The sequence below is a fragment of the Rhinoderma darwinii genome, chromosome 8 (assembly GCF_050947455.1).
Source record: "Rhinoderma darwinii isolate aRhiDar2 chromosome 8, aRhiDar2.hap1, whole genome shotgun sequence".
Taxonomy (NCBI): Eukaryota; Metazoa; Chordata; class Amphibia; order Anura; family Rhinodermatidae; genus Rhinoderma; species Rhinoderma darwinii.
In genome coordinates this window covers 32584733-32601777 of record NC_134694.1, presented here as the reverse complement: position 1 = coordinate 32601777, position 17045 = coordinate 32584733, and the positions used below count along the sequence as shown (strand labels likewise).

The 17045-nt window shown below is 42.0% G+C and overlaps 1 protein-coding gene across 6 annotated transcripts in view; it reads left to right on the top strand.

Annotated features, from left to right (window-relative positions):
* LOC142659435 (diacylglycerol kinase eta-like) overlaps positions 1–17045 on the top strand; it is a 257916-nt gene that overhangs the window by 125334 nt on the left and 115537 nt on the right. For 5 of the 6 annotated variants that reach the window (XM_075835574.1, XM_075835568.1, XM_075835570.1 and 2 more), the window contains 4 exons: positions 6736–6844; positions 6939–7078; positions 13821–13902; positions 14407–14498. In XM_075835574.1, the coding sequence (XP_075691689.1) occupies positions 6736–6844; positions 6939–7078; positions 13821–13902; positions 14407–14498 (423 nt within the window). The remainder of the gene's footprint in view (positions 1–6735; positions 6845–6938; positions 7079–13820; positions 13903–14406; positions 14499–17045) is intronic. The other variant, XM_075835573.1, reaches the window with a different exon arrangement.

Below are 17045 nucleotides of genomic sequence, written 5' to 3'. Positions count from 1 at the left end.
ACTTTTTACCAACTGGGCGTTATGAAGAGAAATGTATGACGCTGACCAATCAGTGACCAATCAGCGTCATACACTTCTCATTGTTTCAGCCCAGCTTCTTTCATCGCACAATCACACTGTAAGGGTATGTTCACACGCTAGCTGTGATTTACGGCTGAAATGACAGCCTGTTTTCAGAAGAAAACAGCTGCCTCGTTTCAGCCGTAAATGCACCTCCTCGTAATATACGAGGCGTCTGTGACGCTCGTATATCTTGAGCTGCTCTTCATTGAGTTCAATGAAGAACAGCTCAAATTACGTTGCAAAGAAGTGCCCTGCACTTCTTTGCCGAGGCAGTCAATTTACGCTTCGTCGTTTGACAGCTGTCAAACGACGACGCGTAAATTACAGGTCGTCTGCACAATACGTCGGCAAACCCATTCAAATGAATGGGCAGATGTTTGTCGACGTATTGCAGCCCTATTTTCAGACGTAAAACGAGGCATAATACGCCTCGTTTACGTCTGAAAATAGGTCGTGTGAACCCAGCCTAACAATGAGAAGTGTATGACACTGATTGGTCACTGATTGGTCAGCGTCATACATTTCTCTTCATAACGCCCAGTTGGTAAAAAGTAATAACACGCCCAGTTGTCTATTAAGAAACTAATTAGCATAAATCTAAAATTGTTTATAACTTGGTCAAAAATGATCGTTTTTCAAAGTGAAAAACCAATGTTGTTATCTACATTACAGCGCCGATCAGATTATGTAGGAGATAGGGCCTCTTTAAATTTCAAATATATTCAATATTCAGCCTCCAAGTGCTAATGAAGGACGTTTTCAGGACAGTATATGTATATATATATATATATATATATATATATATACACCCCACGTTCCAAATTATTATGCAAATGTTATTTTTCGCTGATTTTCATAAATAGTCGATGCAAATGACAGTCAGTATAATCTTCAAGCCATCAACCGTTGGAGTATAATGCAAATTTTATTGAACAAATCTCCTAATGATAACAGATTTTTTTTTTAGAAGTAAAAAACTCAAAATGCACTGTTTCAAATTATTATGCACAACCGAGATCAAAACATTTTAAAGGTTGTAAAGAGAACTAAAATGGTAATTTGTTGAATTTGCAGCATCAGGAGGTCATATCTACAGAAATCAAAAGCTCTTTCAATCAAAAAAAACTTAACAGGCCAAGTTACATGTTAACATAGGACCCCTTCTTTGATATCACCTTCACAAATCTTGCATCCATTGAATTTGTGAGTGTTTGGACAGTTTCTGCTTGAATATCTTTGCAGAATGTCAGAATAGCCTCCGAGAGCTTCCGTTTTGATGTGAACTGCCTCCCACCCTCATAGATATTTTGCTTGAAGATGCTCCAAAGGTTCTCAATAGGGTTGAGGTCAGGGGAACATGGGGGCCACACCATGAGTTTCTCTCCTTTTATGGCCAAAGCAGCCAATGACACAGAGGTATACTTTTCAGCATGAGATGGTGCATTGTCATGCATAAAGATCATTTTGCTACGGAAGGCACGGTTCTTCTTTTTGTACCAAGGAAGAAAGTGGTCAGTCATAAACTCTACGTACTTTGCAGAGGTAATTTTCACACCGTCAGGGACCCTAAAGGGGCCTACCAGCTCTCTCCCTATGATTCCAGCCCAAAACATGAGTCCGCCACCTCCTTGCTGACGTCGCAGCCTTGTTGGGACATGGTGGCCATTCACCAACCATCCACTACTCCAACCATCTGGACCATCCAGGGTTGCACGGCACTCATCAGTAAACAACACGGTTTGAAAATTAGTCTTCATGTATTTCTGAGCCCACTGCAACCGTTTCTGCTTGTGAGCATTGTTTAGGGGTGGCCGAATAATAGTTTTATATACACTTGCAAACCTCTAGAGGATCCTACACCTTGAGGTTCGCGGGACTCCAGAGGCACCAGCGGGTTCAAATACCTGTTTGCTGCTTTGCAATGGCATTTTAGCAGCTGCTCTCCTAATCCTATTAATTTGTCTGGCAGAAACCTTCCTCATTATGCCGTTATCTGAACAAACCCGTCTGTGCTCTGAATCAGCCACAAATCTTTTCACAGTACGATGATCATGCTTAAGTTTTCTTGAAATATCCAATGTTTTCATACCCTGTCAAAGGTATTGCACTATTTCACGCTTTTCGGCAGCAGAGAGATCCTTTTTCTTTTTCATTTTGCTTGAAACCTGTGGCCTGCTTAATAATGTGGAACATCCTTCTTAAGTAGTTTTCGTTTGATTGGGCACACCTGACAAACTAATTATCACAGGTGTCTGTGATTGATTACAATGATCCAAAGAGCCCTAAGACACAATACCATCCATGAGTTTAATTGAAAAACTAATAATTAAATGTTTATGACACTTAAATCCAGTGTCTTTAAGTAGAAAAAAAGATCTCATTCTATCAATTTCATATTCCTAACTATAATGTTCACAATATAGCAACCTTCCAATTATCTGGCAATCTTGGCATGGAAATAGTTCCCTTCTAGAGTATAAGATATTAAAGAGGTTGTCTGCGTGGACAGTCCCTTTTTTGTAAAAGGGTCGATCGAAAATGAACAAATCACCACTGAGTTTGTCTCAGTACTGAGATGACCAGCAATCAGCTATAGTCTGCATGAAAACTCAGCAGCAAATGTTCAATTACCCTGCAGTGCCATAACAGGGAAAATAAAGTATTACGTGGTGCCCATTGAAGCAATAGGCCAACCATGGAATTTGTGGACATGCCAGGTCCTCCAGAATAAGAGACTCTCTTTGGAACTACCCTGTACTCCGGCTATGTGATTGATGTGCCGTACTAGGGTTGTAAAGGATCTGCCAGACACAGCTTCTGTGTCGACGCCCGTGGTTAGTCAGTCTGCACCTGCTCCTAAGTCTGAGAGATTGACTTCATCTTCTACTAATATTATGTCTGTGGAATTTGCTATGTCTCTAGCTATGCCATTGATTGACTTGCCTAAACCTGTCCCGGTAGTGGGTATCGACTCCACTCCTCTTGCTAATGGTTATTTTACACAGCATACCCCTGTTTTTGAACTCCTTGTTGGCTCCATGCATTTGGAGCAGTGCTCTGTACTGGTGATGCAGGGATTATCGTCCGATTTGGTTTTAGGCCTTCCCTGGTTGCAGATGCATAATCCCACCTTTGACTGGAATACTGGGGATCTTACCAAATGGGGTAATGAATGCATGACGTCATGTTTTTCTGTTAATTTTATCTCTCTCCCTGAAGAGGTGAACACTCTACCTGAGTTTATTCAGGACTTCGCTGATGTTTTTTCTAAAAAGGGCTCAGAAGTGTTACCTCCTCATAGAGAATTCGATTGCACAATCGATTTGGTACCAGGAGCTAAGCTCCCTAAGGGTAGGATATTTAATCTCTCTTGTCCCGAACGGGAAGCCATGAGAGAGTATATCCAGGAATGCCTGGCCAAGGGTTACATTCGCCCCTCTACTTCTCTGGTAGGTGCTGGCTTCTTCTTCATAGGGAAGAAGAATGGTGGTCTTAGGCCGTGCATTGACTACCGAAACTTGAATAAGGTCACTGTAAGGAACCAGTATCCCCTTCTTTTGATTCCTGATCTCTTCAATCAGGTTCAGGGGGCCCAATGGTTCTCTAAGTTTGATCTACGGGGGGCTTATAACCTTATCCGCATCAAAGAGGGGGATGAGTGGAAGACTGCGTTTAACACGCCCGAAGGTAATTTCGAATACCTCGTCATGCCCTTTGGGTTGTGTAATGCTCCCGCGGTCTTCCAGAATTTCATAAATTAGATTTTAAGAGACTACCTGGGGGTATTTCTTGTAGTGTACCTTGATGACATACTTGTGTTTTCCAAGGACTGGTCCTCCCACATTGAGCATGTCAGGAAGGTGCTCCAGGCCCTTCGGGAAAACAAACTGTTTGCTAAAACCGAAAAATGTGTGTTTGGGGTGCAGGAGATACCATTTTTGGGTCAAATCCTCACTCCTCATGAATTCCGCATGGACCCTGCCAAGGTTCAGGCTGTGGCTGAATGGGTCCCTGAAGGCGTTACAGTGCTTCCTGGGGTTTGCTAATTATTACAGGAGATTTATTGCTAACTTCTCGGTCATCGCTAAGCCTCTTACGGATCTTACTCGCAAAGGTGTTGACCTCCTCCACTGGCCTCCAGAGGCGGTCCAGGCTTTTGAGGTTCTTAAGAAGTGCTTTATCTCGGCCCCTGTGCTGATTCAGCCTAACCAAATGGAGCCATTCATCGTGGAGGTTGACGCCTCCGAGGTGGGAGTGGGTGCTGTCTTGTCCCAGGGTACCAGGTCCCTCACCCATCTCCGTCCCTGTGCCTACTTCTCCAGGAAGTTCTCACCCACTGAGAGTAACTATGATATTGGCAACCGCGAACTCTTAGCCATTAAATGGGCATTTGAAGAGTGGCGCCACTTCCTGAAGGGGGCTAGGCACCAGGTAACGGTCCTTACCGACCACAAGAATCTGTTTTTTCTAGAATCTGCCCGGAGGCTAAACCCGAGACAAGCTCGATGGGCGTTATTTTTTACTAGATTCAACTTTTTGGTCACCTATAGGTAGCTTCATGGCCAGCCCTCCTTCGGAGGAAGATCCTGCTTGTGTTTTGCCCCCAGGTATAATCATTTCCTCTGTTGATTCTGACTTAGTCTCCAAAATTGCGGCTGATCAAGGTTCAGCTCCCGGGAACCTTCCTGAGAACAAGCTGTTTGTTCCCCTACAATTCCGGCTAAGGGTACTCAGGGAAAATCATGACTCTGCACTATCTGGCCATCCAGGCATCCTGGGTACCAAGCATCTCATTGGCAGAAAATATTGGTGGCCTGGGTTGCTTAAAGACGTTAAGTCGTACGTCGCCACTTGTGAAATTTGTGCTAGGTCCAAGACTCCCAGGTCCCGACCAGTGGGCTTACTATGTTCTTTGCCCATTCCCCAGAGACCTTGGACCCATATCTCCATGGATTTTATTACCGATTTTCCTTCGTCTCAAGGCAAGTCGGTGGTGTGGGTTGTAGTAGACCGCTTCAGTAAGATGTGCCACTTTGTGCCCCTCAAGAAACTACCCAATGCTAAGACGTTAGCTACCTTGTTTGTCAAACACATCCTGCGTCTCCATGGGGTTCCTGTCAATATTGTTTCTGACAGAGGGGTACAATTTGTTTCATTGTTTTGGAGAGCCTTCTGTAAAAAGTTGGAGATTGATCTGTCCTTCTCCTCGGCCTTCCATCCTTAAACTAATGGCCAAACTGAGAGGACTAATCAGTCTCTAGAACAATATTTAAGGTGTTTTATCTCTGACTGTCAATATGATTGGGTCTCCTTCATTTCCCTCGCCGAATTTTACCTTAATAACCGGGTCAGTAACTCGTCAGGGGTCTACCCCTTTTTCTGCAATTTTGGGTTTAATCCACGGTTCTCCTCCGTTTCCCCTGGTGGTTCCAACAATCCCGAGGTAGATGTCGTTCATCGGGAACTGTGCACAGTCTGGGCCCAGGTTCAGAAGAACCTAGAGGCGTCCCAGAGAATACAAAAGACTCAGGCAGATAGAAGACGTTCTGCTAACCCCTTGTTTGTGGTCGGGGATCTGGTGTGGCTATCTTAAAATAAATTCCCGTCAAAAAGGGCCGTACAAGGTCGATGAGGTCCTTAACCCTGTCTCCTTCCGACTGGAGTTACCCCCGTCTTTTCGAATACACTACGTGTTTCATGCCTCCCTCCTTAAACGCTGCTCCCCGTCCTTGGCTCCCTAAAGGAAACCTCCGGTCCTTGTTCTCACCCTTGAAGGGGTAGAATTCGAGGTGGCCAAGGCTCCCTCCAGTACCTGGTCCATTGGAGGGGATACGGGCTTGAGGAGAGGACTTGGGTACCCGCCCGGGATGTTCACGCTGGGGTATTGCTCAGGAGGTTCCATCTTCGGTTCCCCAATAAGCCAGGTCCACCTAGAAAGGGTCCAGGGGCCCCTCATAAAAGGGGGGGTACTGTAAAGGATCTGCCAGACACAGCTTCTGTGTCGACGCCCGTGGTTAGTCAGTCTGCACCTGCTCCTAAGTCTGAGAGATTGACTTCATCTTCTACCACTCAGGCTGGGAGGCTTAGGAGTGGGAGAGCCTATCACAGCCTGGCCAGACGGAGCTATCTCCCGCCCTCTGTCTATTTATACCTGCATTTCCTGCTCCTCCTTTGCCTGTGATTCTTTCCTGTTTCCTGGCTCTGCTGCTCCTGCTATTATTATTGACCTTGCTTCATTTTGACCCTGGCTTTACTGACTACGCTCCTGCTCTGCGATTGGTACCTTGTACACTCCTGGTTTGACTCCGCTCGTTCACTACTCTTATTGCTCACGGTGTTGCCGTGGGCAACTGCCCAATTTCCCTTAGCATCTGTGTTCCCCTTGTCTGTTTGTCTGTCGTGCACTTATTGAGCGTAGGGACCGTCGCCCAGTTGTACGCTGTCGCCTAGGACGGGCCGTTGCAAGTAGGCAGGGACTGAGTGGCGGGTAGATTAGGGCTCACCTGTCTGTCTCCCTACCCCGTCATAACAAGGGTTTTCCCTTTATTACCTCTGAACGCCCTAACATGGAAATAGCAGTTTATGACATTTCAGCATTTTACTCCATCTTTGAAGATGATTTGATGTTTTACTATTTTAAGAGTAAATATGACATTAATTTATATTCCTTAGGCTTCGCCTATTCCAGAAGTTCTCAACATTTCGTATCCTTGCTTGTGGTGGCGATGGCAGTGTAGGGTGGGTTCTCTCTGAAATTGACAAGCTGGGCCTTCACAAACAGGTAAAAAAAATCAGTCATTGTGTGATCAGCTGTTATGTATGATTATCTTAGGTGAACTGCTTGTGTAAACTTATTATTGTTTATATATGTATAGTGTCAACTTGGTGTGTTGCCACTTGGCACAGGGAATGACTTGGCTCGAGTCCTGGGTTGGGGAAGTCTCTGTGATGATGACGCTCAGCTGCTCCAAATACTTGAAAAGCTTGAACGAGCCACTACAAAAATGCTTGACAGGTAATTATTAAGATCCCCTGAATTTCTGATACAGTCATCACATACCATAAAACAAGTTAATGCTAAATCTACCAGAATATATATATATATATATATATATATATATATATATATATATACACACATACAGTACTGTGCAAGAGTTTTAGTCAGTTGTGTAAAAATGCTGCAAAGTAAGGATGCTTTCAAAAATATTAGTGTTAATAGTTGTTTTTTTAAGTCAATTAACAAAACACAAAGTGAATGAACAGAAGAGAAATCTAAATCAAATCTATATTCGGTGGGACCACCCAGTTTTTGAAGGAACTCGGCAGGAAGGTTGTTCCAAACATCTTGGAGAACTAACCACAGTACTACTGTGGATGTCCCTTCCTCAAATTCTTCTGTCTCTTCATGTAATCCGAGATAGACTCGATGATGTTGAGATTAGGGCTTTGTGGGGGCCATATCATCACTTCCAGGGCTCCTTGTTCACCTTTATGCTGAAGATAGTTCTTAATGACATTGGCTGTATGTTTGGGGTCGTTGTCCTGCTGCAGAATAAATTTGTAGCCAATCAGACGCCTCCCTGATGATATTGTATGATGGATAAGTATCTACCTGTATTTCTCAGCATTGATGACACGATTAATCCTGACCAAATCCCCAACTCCATTTGCTGAAATGCAGGCCCAAACTTGCAAGGAACCTCCACCATGCTTCACTGTTGCCTGCAAACACTCATTATTATACCGCTCTTCAGCCGTTCAGCAATCAAACTGCCTTCTATTACAGTCAAATATTTCAAATTTCGACTCATCAGTCCAGAGCACTTGCTGCCATTTTTCTTCACCCTAGCCCCTTCTGCATAGTTGAATCACTTGACCTTGTTTCCCCCATCGAAGGTATGGCTTTTTGGCTGCAATTTTTCCATTAAGACCACTTCTGGCCATACTTCTCCAAACAGTAGATGGGTGTACCTGGGTACCACTGGTTTCTTCCAGTTCTGAGCTGATGGCACTGCTGGACATCTTCCTTCCGATTTTGCAGTGAAGTAAGCATGATGTGTCTGATCTGCTGCACAAAGTTTTCTCTGCCAACCACTGCGTCTATGGTCTTCAATTTTGCCCATTTATTTGTGCTTCTTCAAAGGAGCTTATACATCACATCTTGAAAGCCCAGTCTGATTTGAGATCTTTGCCTGCGAGAGACCTTGCTGATGCAGTATAGCTAATTACTTTGTGTCTTGTTGCTGTGCTCAGTCTTACCATAGTGGTCCTGTGACATGAAACAGTTTTCCACAACCTCACCTTTGTAGCAGAGTTTGGTTGTTGCTCGGCCAGTTTTAAGCCTCCTACACAGCTATTTCTGTTACAATTAATGCCTGTGTTTCAACCTACATATGAAAATGATGATCATTATCACCTGTTTGGTACACTTGGTTAATCATACACCTGACTATAATCCTATAAAATCCATGAATTCGTGCAAGTGTACCTAGAAGAATTGATGCTGTTTTGAAGACAAATATTGATTTAATTTAGATTTATCATCAGTTCATTCACTTTGTATTTTTGTTGTTTTGGCCTTGCTAAATTAAGTGGCTTGTATATCAAGTGTAGTTACTAAACCGGATTGGTTTGTTGTGTTTCTGTGTGTGAAACTGTGTTTGAGATATGAATTGAGTGCTTGCTAATATAAGTTAGCAAAACTGACACAATTTAAAACCCTTTTTTCCTTTTGGCCTTGCTAAATTAAGCAGCTTGTATATCAAGTGGAATTACTAAACCGAAGTTAAAAAGAGGAGTTAAAGTCCCTGTAAGTACTCTTCTTTTCTTTTACTTTTTCAATTGTTCAATGTTTTTTTGTAACTGGGATAATGGATAGCAAGATTGGAGGTTTTCTTCAGTGCACAGTTTGCCATATGTATGCACGACTGGAGCCGGAGTTCCAGGCGGAAAACCTCTGTGGCAGATGTGAGCATGTTGTTGACCTGGAACCTCACATTAGAGATCTGGAGGAGCAAAGTGCAACACTGAGGGTGATAGACAATCTTGAACGGAGCATTCTGCTCACTGAGCAAGCAGTTAGTGTGGTAGAACTGGAGGGTGAAGACATGGGTCAGCAGGACCAGGCAAGTAGCTGGGTTAATGTAGTTGGGGGCAGTAGAAAGGGGTCCAAGAATAGGAAGGCCAATCCTGTTTCTGTTACTCCAAACAGAAAAGTTAAGTGATGATGCGAGGGTGTCAGTCTCAGAAATGGCAGCCCTAGTGGATACTGATCTCCCTAACAGACGGGAGAACAGCCCAGCTAGTAGTTGGCGGGATGGTAATGCAGGTAAGGCAAGACAATTCGTAGTTGTAAGGGATTCTATAATCAGGAAGACGGATAGAATAATTTGTCGCCAAGACCGCCTCAACCGAATGGTTTGCTGTCTCCCTTGTGCCAGTGTTTGGCATGTGGTAGAACGGGTGGATAAATTACTGGGAGGGGCTGGTGATGATCCAGCTGTCGTGGCCCATGTGGGAACCAATGACAGAAAAAATGGTAGGTGAAGGAACCTTAAGAATAATTTTAAAGAACTAGGCTACAAGCTGAGGTGAAGGACCTCCAAGGTTGTATTCTCTGCAATACTGCCTGTGCCATGCGCATCACAGGAAAGACTGTGGGAACTCAGGGAGTTAAATGCATAGCTGAAGTCTTGGTGGAGAGGAGAAGACTTTGGGTTCCTAGAGCACTGGGCTGACTTTTTTCATTGGGGTACAAACTGTATCCTGCAAAAGATTTGCACCTAAATGGAAGGGGGTCCGCTGTGCTGGGGGAGAGAATTTTAGCTGGGGCGGCAGAGTATTTATGCTAGGACTGAGGAGGGAGGTCAATGTAGAAAAAAGGAGTAGTCAGGTTAGAGAGAGGTGAGACTATATTGGTGGGGGGAGAAATAGACGGTGGGGAGAGGACTAGACAACAGGATAAGGAGATCCTTTTGTTACAAAACAGCAATGAAAACAAAAATGCCCAAATAATGTCAAATAATCACATTTCTGATACTGAAAGTGAAAAATTGAAAGGCAAATTTAAGCATATGTTCACAAATGCCAGAAGTCTAGCAAGCAAAATGGGTTTGCTGGAGGCCTTGGTACTGGAGGAACATACAGATATAGTTGGTGTTGCTGAAACATGGCCGGACTCGTCACATGACTGGGCTGTAAATCTACAGTGTTTTACACTATTTCGGAAAGACAGGACAAATAGGAAAGGCAGTGGTGTATGTTCGTATGTGAGAAGCAATATGAAGGTGAGTGTGAAAGAGACAATAGTGGCTGAATATTCGGAGGAGATTGAAACCTTGGGGGTGGAATTAAAAAGGGAGGTAAACACTGAAAAATTTACTTTTGGTGTAATCTATAGACCCCCAATATAACTGAGGAGATGGAAGGTCAGATATTTAAACAAATGGAGCGGGCTGCACAGGGGGGGGGGGGCGGTACTGTAGTGATAATGGGAGATTTAAATTACCGGGATATTAATTGTTGTCATGGTTCGGTTTCAACTGCAAAGGGGAGACATTTCCTCAACCTGTTGCAGGAAAAAATTTTGGGCCAGTTTGTGGAAGACCCGACTAGATGTGAAGCTCTGTTGGATCTGGTAATTTCTAATAATGCAGAGCTAGTTGGGAATGTCAACGTTCGTGAAAACCTTGGTAACAGTGATCAAATTATAGTTATATTTTACCTATACTGTAAAAAACAAACAGAGGCTGGGAGGGCAAAAACACTTAATTTTGAGAAGGTCAATTCTCCTCAGGATGAGGGCTGCAATTCAAGATATAGACTGGGAAGAACTAATGTTAAATAATGGTACAAATGATAAATGGGAGAATTTCAAATCTACTTTGGGTAATTATAGTGCAAAATTTATTCCTATAGGTAACAAGTTTGAACGACTAATATTAAACCCCACATGGCTTACACCTTCTGTAAAAAGGGCAATATATGACAAAAATAAGGGCATTTGAAAAATACTAATCTGATGGTACAGCTGTATCCTTTGGTAATTATAAAGAGCTTAATAAAATCTGTAAAAAGGTAATAATATCAGCAAAAATACAAAATGAAAGGCAGGTGGCCAATGATAGTAAAACAAATCCCAAAAAATTATTCAAGTATGTCAATGAAAAAAAGCCAAGGTCCGAACATGTAGGACCCCTAAATAGTGGTAATGGGGAGATGGTCACAGCGGACCAAGAGAAGGCAGAGTTACTAAATGGGTTCTTTAGCTCTGTATATACAACAGAAGAAAGAGCAGCTGATGTAGCCGGTGCCAGTGCTGTTAATATATCAGTTGATATACTGAATTGGCTGAATGTAGATATGGTCCAAGCTAAGTTAAATAAAATAAATTGTAATGATAGGGGTAGGGAAACGGACAAGTGAGCCCTAATCTACCCGCCACTCTGTCCCTGCCTACTTGCAACGACCCGCCCTAGGCGACGGGGTACAACTTGGCGGCGGTCCCTACGCTCAGTAAGTGCACGAGACAAAACATACAAGGGAATATAAAGCAAAGGGAAAGGGGCAGTTGCCCACGGCAACACCGTGAGCAACAGAGTGGTGAACGAGCCAAGTCAAACCAGGAGAGCACGAGGTACCAAACGCAGAGCAGAAGAGTAGTCAGAAAGCCAGGGTCAGAATGGAGCAGAATCAAATTGTTAGGAGCTGTAGCTGGGCCAGGAAACCACACGGAAAGAGTCACAAGCAAGGAGGAAAAGGAAAGGCAGGTATAAATAGACAGAGGGCGGGAGCTAGCTGAGTCTGGCCAGGCTGCGATAGGTTCTCCCACTCCTAAGCCTGCCAGCCTGAGTGGTGGAAGCTGGAGTCAGTCTCAGAGAGATAGACTCAGGTGAAGACTGATTACCTAAGGAAGTTAACCCTGAAGCTGTGCCTGGCAGATCCTTTACATAAATGTACATAAGGCCCCGGACCAGATGAGTTACACCCTAGAGTTCTTAAAGAGCTTAGTTCAGTTATTTCCGTCCCCCTCTTAATAATATTTAAAGATTCTCTAGTGACTGGTATAGTGCCAAGGGACTGGAGCAGGGCAAATGTGGTGCCTATTTTCAAAAAGGGCTCTAGGTCTTCCCCGGGTAATTATAGACTAGTAAGCTTAAAATCCATTGTGGGGAAAAAGTTTGAGGGACTATTGAGGGACTATATACACGATTATGTGACATAAAATAGTATTATAAGTGACAGCCAGCATGGTTTTACTAAGGACAGAAGTTGTCAAACCAACCTGATTTGTTTTTATGAAGAGGTGAGCAGAAGCCTGGACAGAGGGGTCGATGTGGATATGGTGTTTTTGGACTTTGCAAAGGCATTTGACACTGTCCCTCATAGACATCTAATGGATAAATTAAGGACCATAGGTTTAGAAAGTATTGTTTGTAATTGGATTGAGAATTGGCTCAAGGACCGTATCCAGAGAGTTGTGGTCAATGATTCCTCCTCTGAATGGTCCCCGGTTATAAGTGGTGTACCCCAGGGTTCCGTGCTGGGATTACTATTATTCAACTTATTTATTAATGATATAGAGGATGGGATTAATAGCACTATTTCTGTTTTTGCAGATGACACCAAGCTATGTAGTATTGTTCAGTCTATGTAAGATCTTCGGAAATTACAAGCTGATTTGAACACACTAAGTGTTTGGGCGTCCACTTGGCAAATTAAGTTTAATGTAGATAAATGTAAAGTTATGCATCTGGGTACCAACAATCTGCATGCATCATATGTCCTAGGGGGAGCTATACTGGGGGAGTCACTTGTTGAGAAGGATCTGGGTGTACTTGTAGATCATAAACGAAATAACAGCATGCAATGTCAATCAGCTGCTTCAAAGGCCAGCAAGATATTGTCGTATATTAAAAAAGGCATGGACTCACGGGACAGGGATATAATATTACCACTTTACAAAGCATTAGTGAGGCCTCATCTAGAATATGCAGTTCAGTTCTGGGCTCCAGTTCATAGAAAGGATGCCCTGGAGTTGGAAAAAACCCAAAAAAGAGCAATGAAGCTAATAAGGGGCATGGAGAATCTAGGTTATGAAGAAAGATTAAAATAATTAAACCTATTTAGCCTTGAAAAGAGACGACTAAGGGGGGACATGATTATCTTATATAAATATATTAATGGCACATACAAAAAATATGGTGAAATCCTGTTCCATCTAAAACCCCCTCAAAAAACAAGGGGGCACTCCCTCCGTCTGGAGAAAAAAAGGTTTAATCTGCAGAAGCGACAAGCCTTCTTTACTGTTAGAACTGTGAATCTATGGAATAGTCTACCGCAGGAGCTGGTCACAGCAGGGACAGTAGATGGCTTTAAAAAAGGGTTAGATAATTTCCTAGAACAAAAAAACATTAGCTCCTATGTGCAGAAATGTTTTGCATCCCTTTTCCCATCCCTTGGTTGAACTTGATGGACATGTGTCTTTCTTCAATCGTACTAACTATGTAACTATGTACTAACACTTCTATTTTTGACAGCATTCTTACTTTGCAGCATCTTTCCACAAATTTTGCACAGTACTGTATTTATATATATATATATATATATATGTAAATGTAAATATATATATATATATATATATATGTAAATGTAAATATATATATATATATATGTATATATATATATATAAAATCAGCAAAGTGTTGAAAATGTTGAACTCTTATTGTCATTTTATTTTCACGCTGTACTATCAGGTGGAGTATTTTAACATATGAATCCCCAAAACACTCACCACTACCCGTCAGAGAAGATGAAAATGGAGAACCAAGGATCCAGGTGATCATAGTTGTGCTAGACATTTTTGATATTGTGATATTAGCTATATAGTGAGGTGGTTGTATATGTTGCTCACTGGGAATTTTTCAAAAATTTATGCTCAGGCCCCATGCGCACGACAGTAAAATCGCCCATAATTACGGATCGTAATTACGGTCCGTAATTACGGGCCCATTCGTTTCTATGGCCGACCGACGCATTCCTGTATGTTTATGGAAAGGTGTCCGTGCCATAGAAACTTACCGAAAAAAGTAGGACATGTCCTATTTTTTCTTTTACAGACCGTGCTCCCATAATTTATAATGGGAGCACGGTCCGTAAATACGGATGGCTTTCCGTAGCCAGTCGTGCCCGAAATTACGAGTCGTAATTACAGGCACGGTCGTGTGCATGGAGCCTCAATTTGTGAAAATGTAATTGGTTCCAAACTACGTATTTTTATATAGAGCCATATAGAAACATTTATGGTCTTTTTCCTAAACTCTTCACCTTTCACTTTGGCAGATGCAGATTTCTCAGTATGCCGATTCTGTTGCCTTCCACCTAGCTAAGATCCTGGAATCAGATAAGCACTGTGATGTAATTTCCTCTGCAAAGTAAGTGCTGCCACATGCTGCCTGTTTTCTGAGAAACAAAGATTTCTGGTATTGTACCCTACCATTGCATAACTCACAAAAGTCCCGGATTCAACGGGACAGTCCCGGATACTGGGCGGTGTCCTGGTGTCTGACGCAGATACAGTTGAACCCAATGCTGAAGCAGGTCAGCTCCCTGCTTCATCATTAGTCCATAGTGGAGGAGCAGAGGGAGCTCATCCTGGCACATCGCTACTTTGAGCCTGGCGAAGCCCTTGATGTCACTGTCCATATATAGGCAGTGACGTCAGTAGCTCCTCCAGGAGAGCAATCCCCTGCCAGAACGTTGCCAACGTTCTGGCCGGGGATTCCACTCCTAGAGGGAACCCCTGATGTCACTGTCAACGCACGGCGCATCGGTTGTCCCTCTTAGCGATGCTTGAAGGTTGGGAGGTATACCAAAAAATTATTTGTTCACTCTAAAGTTTTGTTTCTATATTATTACAGAGAAAAGTTTCTATTAACATGCCCACTCATTTCAGTGAAACTTTTCTTATGGAAATGTCATAAGTTAACCTCAGTAAGCTTATATTTCATCAAAATTCTGTTATTTTTGGGAGGCAGGATAGTCAACTGCCCAGTAAAAAATGAAAAGACATTCAACAAGTCAGCTACCCAGTAAGTGAAAAATTCAGTGGGATGTACTACGATCTGTTATTTTCTTACTTGTTTGGTCCATTAAAAACTGAATTGTCATGAATATTCCAGCAATGGAAGCTTTCCCAGCTGCAGATGTGAACTAAGTGGCTAAGTGGTATCTAATTTTTTGCTTTTTTTGGGAAGTTTGTCCAAAATATCGATTTCTAACACTACTAAAACGTTAGTGCCTAAACAAATCAAACCCAGTCCTAGAGGCTAGCTCACGAAGTTAGATGTTGGTTACTTTAATATTACCCCCTAGTTACCTACACATTAGTTGGCTCTTACAGAGGGTACTTGTACATTGGATCATTTGTACGACGCAAAAACTTGAGTCAGGTGGAAGTCAGAGATTAGCTCTGTTGTGGAAGTCAATGGCTCAAAATATATTAGACTGACATTTAGAAGCGTGTCCTAACAGACACTCACGCCAGGAACTTTATCCAGCTTCCTAATCAGGAGATTTCATATCTCAAAAATACTCCTCTGAGGTTTATTGTTAAACTCAATTACAATATTATCATTCAAAAGGGGTGTAGGCTTGAGGTTAACCAATCAGAGGCAATGTGACAATAACTCTTATTCAGCCAATAGCATATAATGAGAATATTTTATATTTGAGGCAATCACAGACATATTACATTTCAAATGCATTATTATAATTATTCATTATATGCTGACATCAGGTAACACCTGATCTATTTCTCTTGGCAAGAATATAATAGAATCCTTATTAGTTGTTCTTTCCCATGAGACCACATCATTATCTATTTTATTCTCATCTCACTCCCTTTCTTCGTTATGAATATTCTGTTTATACAATTGCAACACCCCCAAGCTCAAACACACATTTGTCCATAACAAACTCTAGATAACAACTCAGAGAGACATATAGTTAGTTGAAGAACAAACTCAGAATTAATATACTTCAATTATAATTATTTTAAAGCAACAGATTACTTTTTTCTCTAAATGGATTCTTCAAACATACAAGAAAATGTGTATATATACATATATATATATATATATATATATATATATACTTTATATATATAGATATATATATATATATATATATATATATATATATATATATATATATATATATATATATATATATATATATATATATATATATATATACACAATATATATAATCTCCTGAAAAGGGGGAGAAAGTCTTTGCAGGTGGGATATGAACTATATCTATTCATAATTCGGCATCCTGCCTGATAATTCACTATGTAATTTAATACAGAGAATATAAGCAAATTGACCATCCATCACTAACCCCCTTTTTCTCATACTAAATTACAGAAATTAAATATTATGATTATAAACCTCAAACAATATATCACTAGGGCCACAACTAATAATATAATACTATCACCAATCTCATGCATTTCCCCTCAGATTTGGGGTTTTGGGTCCCATCAGTGCAATGACATGTCCTGTACATCTTCATCCTCTTCTGTCTTCTGCTTTTCACTGACTGTCGCCCTTAGGGTAATCCACAATTGTGGAGTCAGACTGTATGGTGGTGTCCTATGGGAGATTTATTATTATCCACCCCCTGGTCACTTATTTATCTTCCGCTTTAGAACACTTGTATGTTGCTGACTGGTTCACTCAGGTCTTTGATCTTTGCTTTACTTTGACGATTGCTGATGTCAACAGGACTTGGTTTGGTCCTTCTCATCTGTCAGTTACTGTCTCTTGTTAGTGTATGTCACCTGGCTGTACACAGCACCTCATACTGTGAGCCTGGGGCGAGTTCCCTCATAGGCGGATTAGTGGAGTTTTATTATGACTGCCACAAAACCCTCTGCATCTGTCCTCTTCCTCCGGCAAGTTGTTTGTCTGCAGGGC